The sequence below is a fragment of the Artibeus jamaicensis genome, unplaced genomic scaffold, assembly GCF_021234435.1.
Source record: "Artibeus jamaicensis isolate MK-2021 breed Jamaican fruit bat unplaced genomic scaffold, CSHL_Jam_final scaffold_1689, whole genome shotgun sequence".
Taxonomy (NCBI): Eukaryota; Metazoa; Chordata; class Mammalia; order Chiroptera; family Phyllostomidae; genus Artibeus; species Artibeus jamaicensis.
This window is the reverse complement of record NW_026522029.1, coordinates 15,921,984-15,934,144: the sequence shown is the minus strand read 5'-3', so window position 1 is coordinate 15,934,144 and position 12,161 is coordinate 15,921,984. Positions and strand designations below refer to the sequence as shown.

Below are 12,161 nucleotides of genomic sequence, written 5' to 3'. Positions count from 1 at the left end.
CCAGGTGTAACAAGTTACACAGAACGTAGGTCAGGAGAGACTCTCCATCCTGACTGGTGTGGCTCAGTGGGTTGGGCATCAGCCCGAAAACTGGTTTGATTCCTGGTTGGGGAAAATGCCTGGGTTGCAGACCAGGTCTCCCAGTTGGGGAGGCAACCTATGTGTCTCTCACACATTTCTCTCTCTTTCTCCCTCCCTTTCCCTCTCTCTAACAATAAATGCATAAATGTTTTTTAAATCCCCCAATTTCATCACTTTTTATTATGTGTCCTCACTCCCCCTTCCCTAGAACCTTCCTCATGGCCTCTTTGACGTCTTTGTTTCTCAGTGTGTATATGAGGGGGTTAACACTGGGAGTGACAATTGTGTAGAAAAGAGTGAGGAACTTGCCCTGGTCCTGGGAATGAGTGTTTGCCGGCTGGAGGTACATGTATATGATCGTACCATAGAAGAGGGAGACAACGGTTAAGTGGGAGCTGCAGGTGCTGAAGGCTTTCTTTCGCCCAGCGGCAGACTTGATTGCAAGCACGGCCCGAGCAATGTACCCGTACGAGGTAAGGATGAGGCTGAGGGGTGCCAGAATGATAAAGATGGCCAAAGCAAACGCCAGTGCCTCCAGGGCCATGGTATCGACGCAGGCCATGCCAATGAGCGCTGGCATCTCACAGAGAAAGTGGTCCACCCGCCGGTGCCCACAGCGGGGTAACAGCAATGTCTGGGGTGCCATGATGAGAGAATTGCCAAAGCCGCTCAACCAAGCCACAGAAGCCAGCTTCCCACAGAGGCGTGGGTGCATGATGACTGTGTAGTGCAGGGGCCTGCAGATGGCGACATAGCGGTCATAGGCCATGACCGCCAGGAGGACACACTCCACACCCCCCAGAGCCAGGACGAAGTACAGCTGGGTGGCACAACCCAGGTAGCTGATGGTCTTATCGGGGCCCCACAGGTTGTAGAGCATCTGAGGGACGGAGCCTGTGGTGAAACACATGTCTAGGAATGAGAGGTTGGCCAAAAAGAAGTACATAGGTGTGTGCAGCCGCGAGTCCAGAGCGGAAAGCAAGATGATGGTTATGTTGCCAAAGAGAGTCAGCAGATAGAAAGTGAGGACAACCACGAAGAGGACCAGCTCCAGGAGGGGACGGTCAGAGAAGCCCACCAGGATGAAGCCTTCAGGAGAACTTACATTGTCCTTTTCCATCACCTGTGACCACATATTGCCTGTTAGGAGAGAGAGGAGTCTCTGTGAAAAGTGTAGGTGTACTTCCTCAAAGTGGATGGCTGGTAGAATGGTACCATTGGAACTTCCTCGGAAATGCCGGATGCCCCACCCAGAATTTCAAGCAGTGTTAATTCAGTCACTGTGCGGACTGAGGAGTAAGCTATTTGGGAGTTTTTCAGGCTCTTGGCTGTGATTATTGACCAGCCTTTTGCATCGTTCTTTTCAGATTGGTAGGATGTAAAAGCACTGGTTATTTTATAAGGAATCAACACTCCAAATTGTCCCCTCCTTTTTTTTAATAAGGAAGCGCAAAATCTTCTAGTAATATGTAACCTGTGGATAGGAGTGGTGGCTTGTGTCTCTACAACAGAGAACCTGGCTTGCTGTTGGCTGAAATCTCATTCTAATCAGTGAATGTCTTGTCAACACTGGGAAACCCAGGGTCATATCCAACCTAAGGGTAAAAGTGATCAAGCAAATCTTAGGAAGAAAATAACCTTGTTACTGTTATGGATGCGCCTTGATTCCATCCATTCTCTTTACACCCTTTCTTTGCCATTCTCTATTGCCTCAGAAAGGCACGATCCCACCACGCTCCCACCCCCACCCAGCCCTGCTTTAAACCTCTGACATTATGTTTTTTATTCACATGGTGTATTTTAACCCCGGGGTTGGGTGACATTTCTGAAGTTGAGAATGCTTTGCTATTAAGATGAGAAAGTGAAATAAAACAATTGCCAGAACTCAATCTCAATGGAACTAATATTCAGTGTGTTTTTTAAAATAACTTTTCCTTCCCTCTTACTCATTTATTCTCACAGAGAACTCCACTTTTGGGGAAAACTATATGATTATTTTATTTATGTATCTCTTATGAACCCATAGAAATGAAAGACATTTTAAGTCTTTATAATACTCTATACTTTCAATTATTAGGCAGTGTTTGTATGTCTTAGGGAGAGTGTACTGTGTAGTGTAAGTTAATGAAGCACAAAGTCTTATTCTGATATTGTTGCATATTTTCCTAAGCGGTTAGTAAGTAATAAGAGTTGTGACTCAGTGAGAGGAAACATGTTACATCTCCAATTCTGGGGCACAGAATAGGTGCCACTGCTCTCAGACCTCTTTGCTGGAATCAAATCACACTGTGGTGTGTATTCCCTACAACAGTGCTAGGATTCTGCATCTTGAAACAGCCACTTATTGGAAATTATAGGATTATCACAGTCCTCAGTGCAGAGGCCACATCAAGCTTCCCCCATGGTCATGGACCTACATGGCACTGTCTGGGGGGACAGGCAGCTTGGTGATTAGATAACTGGGGACCAGTAGTTACAACCCAGCCAGACTGGCGGCTTTTCCTCCACCTCCTGTAAAGCGGAAACTTAAAATTATACAGAAGATGGTTAAGAAAGAACACACGTACGTACAGCAAGCTGGGAGGGTACATAGCACACGGGTGATAATGAATGTCTCTGGAGGGGAAATAGAATCAGAGATTGGTCCAGTCTCTGTCAATTTCCCTATGTTTAAATGATCTCAAGTTATGAAGGAAACACTGGCTGGAGTGGCCCAGTGGATGGAGTACCAGCCTGCAAACCAAAGGGTCACCAGTTAGATTCCCAGTCAGGGCACATGCCTGGGTTTCGGGCCAGGTCCCAGTCTGGGACTTATGAGAGGCAACCACACATTGATGTTTCTTTCCCTCTCTCTAAAATAAATAAAATCTCTAAAAAAAAGACAAGAAATTAATGCAATGTCATCAGACATTATCTATTGAATAGAGTAATAGCGGGGTTTCTTTTGTCACGTGGTGGAGGAAGGCGAGAAGGTGAGCAGTTCCACTATGACAGTGTTACTGGACAGGAACCAGGCCCAGAGCTGGTCTGCCCCAAGCTGGGCTGTGGTGTGTGGTTCTTGACTTTGTTCAGGAAAGATTTCACAGTGCAAGTTTATGTAACTTTGATGATGCATTTATTTCTGGAGAGAGTGAAACAAGGAAGGGACGAACATAGAAGGAGCAACATGAGAGCCCAGGTGTGGCTGCTGTCAGCTCACCGGAGAGTCAGAGAAAAGGGGGCCTTGGGGACAGGTTCAGAGGGTCAGCCTGGGATGAGCTGCCACTGTCTATTGCTCCCCTGGTTGCAAGTCTCTTGGGGGCCCTTAGAGTTTAGGAGATGCACCCCGGGAGGTGGGGTGGGGGGAGTGGGTGGGAAGAAGGGAAAGGCGTGGGCATGCTCCTGGAGGGTCAGCACAATATTTTATTTTTCCCTTGTTTCTGAAATCAACCAAAGGACCCACAAAGCACGACGCTATTTAACTAGAATTGTTCTCATGAGTTTTTTATTCTGACTGAAAGTTTTTCTGGTGGCTAAACTATCTGTTCACTGCCCACTTTTCCCCTCACTTATCCTGTCAAAATCCAAATGCTGTTTTTCTTTTCTAAGCCTTCCCTTTTGTGAGTACTGCATCTTTATATTTCTGAACTTTAAATAATGAATGGCTAACTCCTCAGTTTGCCCAGAACAGTCTTTTAAGTGGTCTGTGTGTCTTACCTTCTTTAAACTGAACTAGATGGCTTTTCAACACAGGAAAGGACAGATTTCTCTTAGAAGTCAAGCACTTAATTATTTAATTGTATCATGCAATAGATCACTTACCACATTTAAGTAATTTTTATTGTTTGGAAAATAAGACGGATGTGCATCTCCTCCATGAATTCTGGATCTTTGACCAGCTAATTTCAATTTCACAAGGTTTAAAAAAATTGAACCAAAGAATGCCGCAGTATCAACTATCATCTACATCTTTTACAAGGAGCCAGGATGGGGATTTACCACTCAGGTTGTTTGGAGTGATGGCCTGTCACATCCCAAGGCTGGTATCTCACAGCTGGACAAACTGCTCATCTGTGCCAATGGCACTCGAGGTAAATGCAGAGCCGTGGGGAACCCTGAACCCTCCTTACTGGAGTTCAAAGTCCCACTGTGAACACACAACAGCAGTATTACTGAGAGCCCATTATTCAATATCCTCTCAGGCAATGCAGGACCACAATTAGTATTTTGTTCTTTGGGTTTTCCCATTCAGTAGATTCTACTAGGTTTTAAATCATGTGTTTGGTAAGAACTCCATTAAATGAGTTCAGAATCTCTCTAGTTTCTCATTGAATGAGTGATATTTAACCATTATCTTTACAACTTGATCAAGCCTACTTTATGGTGCACAATATGTCCACATGCCCACAAGTCAGCTAGAGTCTGTGGTTAAAAAAAAAAAACAAAACCCAAACCAGATGACTGGATGGAGGTGGTCCCATTTCTTCCTACCCAGGATCCTTAACTTACCACATTCGACGGCAACCTCAGACATGCCATGTCCATCGTTCTTTCTCCTTCTTGGGATGTCGCTAGGGAGCCCAAGTGGGATGACCAGAGTGAAAACCAGGAGAAAAGAAAGATGACGTGCAGGAAACCTGGGAGAAAAGAAAGACAATGAAGAGGACAGGGGACCCAGCAGCTGAATCTGGATGTGTGAAGGGAGAATGTCAATGAATGAACCACAGTTACACTGCCCGAGGGCCCTGAGCACCCACAACCCCCTTCCGCCCCAGGTAAGGAAGCTGGAGGCACCTCTGATGTGCACACAGTGAAGAGAACACAGCAGGGGCCCATGGGTTCCAGTGTGAAAGGAAAGAACTTCTTACGGGTTTCAGAGTTGATATAGGATTGGACACTTCCTTTTCGACCTCCCCCAGTGGAGTAAAACTTTCTTTTCAAAAATTCCCTGAACTAATTATTTCTAACAAGGGTTGGGAGAGCATGAGGTCTCAGAGGAAATACTACTCTTCCCAACACATACACACACAACAAGTTCACTCAAGAGAGAGGTGGAGAGCACACACCAGACCCTCTTCACTGGGCCTCACTGAGCCCGGGAGTCAGCAAAGAGCTTTAAGGTGCAAAGTGGCTACCTCACTCTTCATTCAGGACAGAGCGCAGAACTGATGAAAGCTGTGTAAGGGTCTGCTGGTCTCCTTTGTGACGCGTGTCCTCTGCCACCTGCTTGGGGCACACTGTGTGGACAAGGGCTGGTCACAGGCCTTCACCACTCTGTTTCCTTCACATGAGTTTTCTATGTGATTCTAAGGTCCGTAATAGCAAAGCTATATCAAGAGGACAGTGGATAAACAAAGAGATTGACTTTGACATTTAAAATTAATACAAAAACAAGAACGCATCCAAAATATCAAAATAATCTTATGTTAATTTGCCAAGTTTGGTATAAAATTATTAAGATTATGTCAAGAAATTTACTTGGTATCTGACTGACAAATGACTTCAGCTGTCATTAGAATAAATGAACAGGTTTGGGTTTTCAAGAAAAACGAAGAATAGTATACCCGTGTGCCCCAGGCTGCTTTATGATCTGTTACCGTCCCGGTGAACGAGGCAGAAACAAGTGCATCTCAAAAGCATATTTTTATATGTACCTGTCAATGACTTCTGAGAGAGATAAATTTCACATTTCATCTCTATACCCAGAGATTTTAATTGATACACATGAGATAACACATAAAAATGTGTTTTGTGCACTTAAACTATTATTTAGATTTTAGTAATTATTATTATTATTACTATCATATGGATGATTCATTTCAGTGGCTATTTGTAGATACTTTTTGTCATGTAGAAACAAAATATATCTGGCCATTACTATGTCAAATGCTATGTTTTAAATTTAAAGATTATTAAAGTCATGTACTATAATCTTTGTTTAAAAAAATTTTTGTTTATTCATATACTATAATATTAACACCACCAATTATATTGGTGGAAATAGAAGATAAATGAAAAAAATGACAATATCATCTTCACTGTTTTCTAAACAAATGGCATGCAATGACTTTTTTGTCAACAGCAATATGGAAATATGTAGATGACCAATCAAAGCTAGTCAATATTAATTCTTTATCTCGGCAAACCTCTTGGCACAATTAGAGGATCCCTTCCCCTGAGAGTGGCTCCTTATACTTAAGTCATTAAACCCTCTTAGCCTAATAATATTTTCTCCTGAAAACTGAGGGAAATACCTGGAGAATTTGATGCTCTGGAGAATTCCCTGCCTGAGATCAGGAGTCCCTTAAGAAATGAGCGGATGAGGTGCTCATGGGGAGTTAACTCAATGGAGGGTGTAGATTTCTTAGCCAGTGAAGACATTTCAGAAGCAATCCTTAAATTTTTTTTTTTTTGGCTGCCCCGACTTGTACTCACACCCTAACCTACCCATAATGCATCACAATACACATGTGTAACTGATGGAAATATTATAGTTGTGGAAAGCTTTTTCTGTGAAATAAAATAACACAATGCAAGTATTGCAGGTGATGGTGAGTGCTGCTTCCTGGCACATGGCCAGCCCTGGTCTGTCCTGTGGGCCCCAAGAAATGCGTGTCTTCCTTACCATGGCAGCTGGCTCAGCACCAACCTCCATTTCCAATTCCATCTAAGAGCTTCCATTTATTTCATACTCTAGTGCACGAAACTATTCACCAGTTCCCCTAAACAGTGAAAAATGGAATCTTCTCTGGAAAACAATTTGGAGTGAAGGGGAAGGTGAGTAGCCATGGAGAGAGAATGACTAGAAATACAGCTCAGAAAAAAATCATGCATGCTTACAGACTAGAGGCTTGCTTCATCTACTCTCATGAGGAAGAAATTGCTTAGGAGGGTTTTTGCAAAAGTAAAAAAGTTAAGAAATATTAAATATCTAGTACTGCTTCTGACATAAAGTAGACCTTTGTTCATTGTGATTTTTGCCAACTGTATGTCTCCTTACTTACGTGTTCTCTCAGATGGAAATGTTTATTCTATTAAAAATAACAATGAAGGTTCAGTTCCAATAGCCTTCCTGGAAAACACTCTTATTTCTCTGTTTTTAGAGTTGGCTATTCTTTTGTCTGGGTTCTAGAGGCTCCTTATTTGCTATTTGCAGTTGTGCTTTAGTGCTTGTTACACTCTATATTGAACTTTATTTTATTTTTTAAAGGTTTTATTTATTTATTTTTAGAGGGGAAGGGAGAGAGAAAGAGAGGGAGAGAAACATCAATGTGCAAGAGAGACATTGATTGGTTGCCTCTGGCCCAAAACCCAGGCAGGTGCCCTGGCTGGGATTTGAACCAGGGACCTTTTGGCTTGCAGGCCAGCACTCAATCTACAGAGCCATATCAGCCAGGGTTTAGTTTATTTTAAAGAAAACTGAAAGAGGTGAATGATGACTAAGAGAATAAAATACGTATATAGAGAGAAGAATGGAACATTTAGAGTTTAGCAAAATGAAAGAATTGAAATGCTAGTTGTGGTTGGCATGATCAAAGGGAAGAGAAAGAAGTCCTTTACCTGACCTTCATAAAAAGCATTATGGAAAATAGTGTCTCTGTTGTTTATTTACACAAAGTCAAGTACACAATGAAAAATTACTAAACATGACAAGAGGCAAGACCATATATATAATCAGTAATTAAGAATTTTAAAAAAATATATAGGGTGCAGCAGGAGATCCCTAGATAATCTAGATTTTGACATTAGTAGACCAACATTTAAACATAACTATGGTTAATTTGTTGAGGCAAGATATGGACAAAACTCATGAAGTCAGGAGAATTTCACCAGAGAATGACACACAAATAAGAAGAAAGCACACATTCTAGAAGTGAAAAGTAAAATAACTGAAACCAAAAACAGTCTGAATGTATGTAACATTATAACACAGGAATAGTGACTAGAAGATAGGTAAGAAAAAAAAAGACAAAAGCAACACGAAGAAAGAGAAAAGAAATGGAGACAAATTAGGAACAGAATGACATACATGTCTATGCAGAGTTTAAGACTCAAATCACCAGGCATAAGAAGTGACAATGGGCAGATGCAAATCATGAAAGATAATGCCTAAGGATTTCCCCAAACTAATGAAAATTCTCAACTAACACATTCAAGAACTCCAGTAAAGTGTATCAGAGATAAACAGAAAATTAGAGATGCATAAAGGTTTGTTTTCCTAGAAATGATGCTGAAAGGATGATTCGTAAGAGAAAAAAATCAGTACATTCTATTGGAATTGGAAATATATGTTTTGTAAAAGACCCTGTTAAGAGTCTAAAAGACCAGCTTATGGACCAGGAGGAAATGTGTGCAAACTATATACCTGTCAAAAGACTCCTAATTAGAATATGTGAAGAACTCTCAAAACTCAACAGTAAAAATACATACAAAAATAATACACAAATAATTAGAAAATATGCAAAAGACATTACTTGGCATTTTACCACAGAAGAAACATTGCTGGCAAACGAGCATGTGAAAATGTGTTCAACATCACTTGCCTTTCAGAAAATGCTAATTAAAATCGAAGGAGATATCACTGTACACTTATATAAAAGAGCTAAAATTTAAAATAGGGATCACGCCAAATGCTTAATTAAAAAAAATATATAGGACTTCCGCCAAGATGGAGGCATAGGTGGATGTGCGGTGCCTTCTCACACAACCAAGTTTAGAGACAACTGAATATTAGCAACAGAAAACACAGCCAGAACACGGAAAATTGAACTTTTCGGAAGTCCGTTAACAACAAATTCTTCAGCCTGACCAGTAAGGGGCGAAACCAGCGGCTGGTGAAGGGTTGCACAGGAAAACTCGGTCAGACGGACTCAGGCGCAGAATCCAGATGCGCGGAATCCAGGTGCAGGGTTGGACCTAGTGAGCGACCTAGCGAGCCACCAGGCGAGCCACCGCGAAGGAGACAGCGGGGAAGTGGTGCTGCGTGTTGACTGTGGTCGCCCATTTGTGCACGAGCGGACAGGCGAGGGAGTGGGCGGTTGGACCCGGGCCCCGGCGGTCACCGTGGCAAGCCGCAGTAGAGGGCGCCGCCATTTCCCGCTCTGACCACGCCCCCACATACAGCGTCACAACCCAGCGACCTGGGAGTCCAAGGCACCGCTTCTCACACTTAAAGGGCCAGAACAGACCAAAAATGTTGCAAGTTCTCAAAGCTCCAGAGCCCATAGATATAAGTGATGAAGAAATAGCAAAACTCTCAGACGCACAGTTTAAAACACTGGTCATCAGGATCCTCACAGAACTGGTTGATTATAGCCGACAAATTATACAAATACATGAAGGGGAAACTAATTGAAATGAATGGAATTGCACAGGACACTAATAGCAATGAAAAGGAAATTGGGACTCAAATCAATGGAGTGGACCAGAAGAAAGCAAATAATGGCCAAACAGAAAAGAGTCAGGAAGCAAGAATTCAAAGAAATGAGGAGAGTCTTAGGAACCTCCAGGACATCTTTAAACGCTCCAACATCCGAATTATAGGGGTACCAGAAGGGGGAAAGGCACAGCCACCAGTGGAAAACTTATTTGAACAAATAATAAAGGAGAAAATCCCCAATCTGGCAAACCAAACAGACTTCCAGGAAATCCAGGAAGCTCAGAGAGTACCAAAGAAGTTGGACCCAAGAAGGAACACACCAAGGCACATCATAATTACATTAGCCAAAATTAAAATGAAGGAGAGAATCCTAGAAACAGCAAGAGCTAAGGGGACAGTCACCTACAAAGGAGTCCCCATCAGACTGTCAGCAGATTTCTCAAAAGAGACCTTACAGGCAAGAAGGGGCTGGAAAGAGGTATTCCAAGTCATGAAATCCAAAGACCTACAACCAAGATTGCTCTATCCAGCAAAACTTTCATTTAGAATGGAAGGACAGATAAGGTGCTTCTCAGATAAGATCAAATTCAAGGAGTTCATCATCACCAAGCCCTTATTATATGAAATGTTAAAGGGACTTATCTAAGAAAAAGAAGTTAAAGAAACATGAACAGTGAAAGAACAACAAACTCACAGTTATTAACAACCACACCTAAAACAAAAGCAAACTAAAACGACAGCTAGATCAGGAGTGGAAACATAGAAATGAAGATCTCAAGGAGGGTTAGCAACAGGGGAGTGGGAGGAGGAGAAGGGGGGAGAAGGTACAGAAAATAAGTAGCATAGACAGTAGATAGAAAATAGATTGGGGGGGCAAGAATAGCATGGGAAATATAGAATCTAAAGGACTTGAGACACATGGTCATAAACTAAAGGGGGGGTAATGGTGGGGACGGGGGTAGGGTGGAGGGGAATGAAGGGGGGAATAGAACAACTGTAACAGCATAATCAATAAAAAAAATAAAAAATATATATATATAGGGTGCAGCAGGAGATCCCTAGATAATCTAGATTTTGAAATTAGTAGACCAACATTTGAACATAACTATGGTTATGTTCAGAGAGTTCAGAGAAATGAGATCTCATACATCATTGGTGGGAATGGAAATAGTACAACCCCTGTGGGAAACAGATTAAGAAACTAAACACACACTTCCCATGTGACGTAGCAACCACACTTCTGGACATTCATCCCACAAATATGAAGCCAGTGACATAGCATTTTCCAATCCCTTTTTCTGACTTCGACTTTTTCTGACTGACTCCCTCTTATAAAACCCTCCTGATTACATTGGACTCCCCCAGATAATCCAGGGGGATCTTTCCATTTTCAGATCCTTATTTAATCATATCTGCAAAGTCCTTTTTGTTCTAGAAGGCAACATATTCACAGGTTCCAGGATTGGGATGTGGGCACCTGCGGGGCCATCACTCTGGCGACCACTATTGGGTTTCATTCTCACAGGCGGACACTGGAGTTAGCACCCTGCCTCTGGGTTTGGAGGCGACCACACACAGGAAGACCACAGCACTTCTGAAAATTTCACTCTGGTAACAGTCCCCTCGGTTTTCATGGGAATAATGTCCCCCCATCGGTAAGACCATATTGTCTTATTGAAGTATAAGGAGTTTGTAGTTTCCAGCTCATAAGTCCCCTCAGCGTGAATCCATCAGTACAGTGAGTCACCGGGAAGTCCTGTTAGGTGGTAAGGCAATGGAGGACCCCACATTCTAAACTGTGTGAGGCAGCTTGAGGGCTGACACAGCCCTGAGGGAACCTGGCAAACATTTGCTCCGTTCCTCCCCTGTTGGTGTCATCTGCTCAATGAAATGAATTTTGGAACAAATAGTTGCACCATAGGTACACGCCAGAAGCCAGAAGCTGGATTAATTCTTACCATGAGAAGACCACAACTTCAAGATCAGTTGCAGTTAAAATTGCCACTGGATGAAGCTGACAACGATCGATTTCATTCACTAGACTCATTTGTCTCATGCACAGGCCAAACAGAAAATGTAAATATGGTCCGATACATCTTTCAAGTCTTTAATGGAAGCATTAATCTCCGAATTCTCTCAGGAGGAGGTGTCGATTGGATAACTGCACTTTTGGAAATGAACAACTCCCAGCACGCCCACTTGCCCTTCCTACCGCAATGGCTGTTGCTCTGTGAGTCGGGGAAGCAAAGTGGAGGTTGTTTCGGGGGTTGCGTACGTGTGGCTGATACATCCAGAATCAGGGAAAATGACTACAGATTGAGTTTGCAGACTCCCTGAACCCCTGTGAGATAAACTTGGACAAAAACAATATAATTCAACTGGCACGAATCTCCACACTTAAAGGTTGATCATGTGGTCAGAGTCCCCAGGGAGATAAAGGTTCAGCTCAGGGCTAGGATCCAATAAGCCTAGAAAAGGGGAATTCCCTTCCCAAGTGCTGGTACCCAGAACTGTCTGGAAATATCTTTCTCACTGTAGAAAAATAGGACAGATAGTGAGAATAATGGTTTGTGATACGATTGCAGGATTCATCCCAGAGAGCGTATAGCTTCCCATCCTCAAGGGTTTTTGGGCCTCAGACTGAGGCAACTGGGAATGTGGGTGAGAGTCCCTGACCCCCTCATGAAGACTCAGATCAGCTCTCTGGCTGTCGGCCTGAGAG

The 12,161-nt window shown here is 42.8% G+C and overlaps 1 protein-coding gene across 1 annotated transcript; it reads right to left on the bottom strand.

Moving 5' to 3' along the window:
- Positions 1 to 271: 271 nt before the first annotated feature.
- Positions 272 to 1,216, bottom strand: LOC119039137 (putative olfactory receptor 2W6). The gene has a single exon (XM_037131791.2). It carries the CDS (start codon positions 1,214 to 1,216, stop codon positions 272 to 274), a length of 945 nt encoding a protein of 314 aa, XP_036987686.2.
- Between the last annotated feature and the right edge of the window lie 10,945 nt (positions 1,217 to 12,161).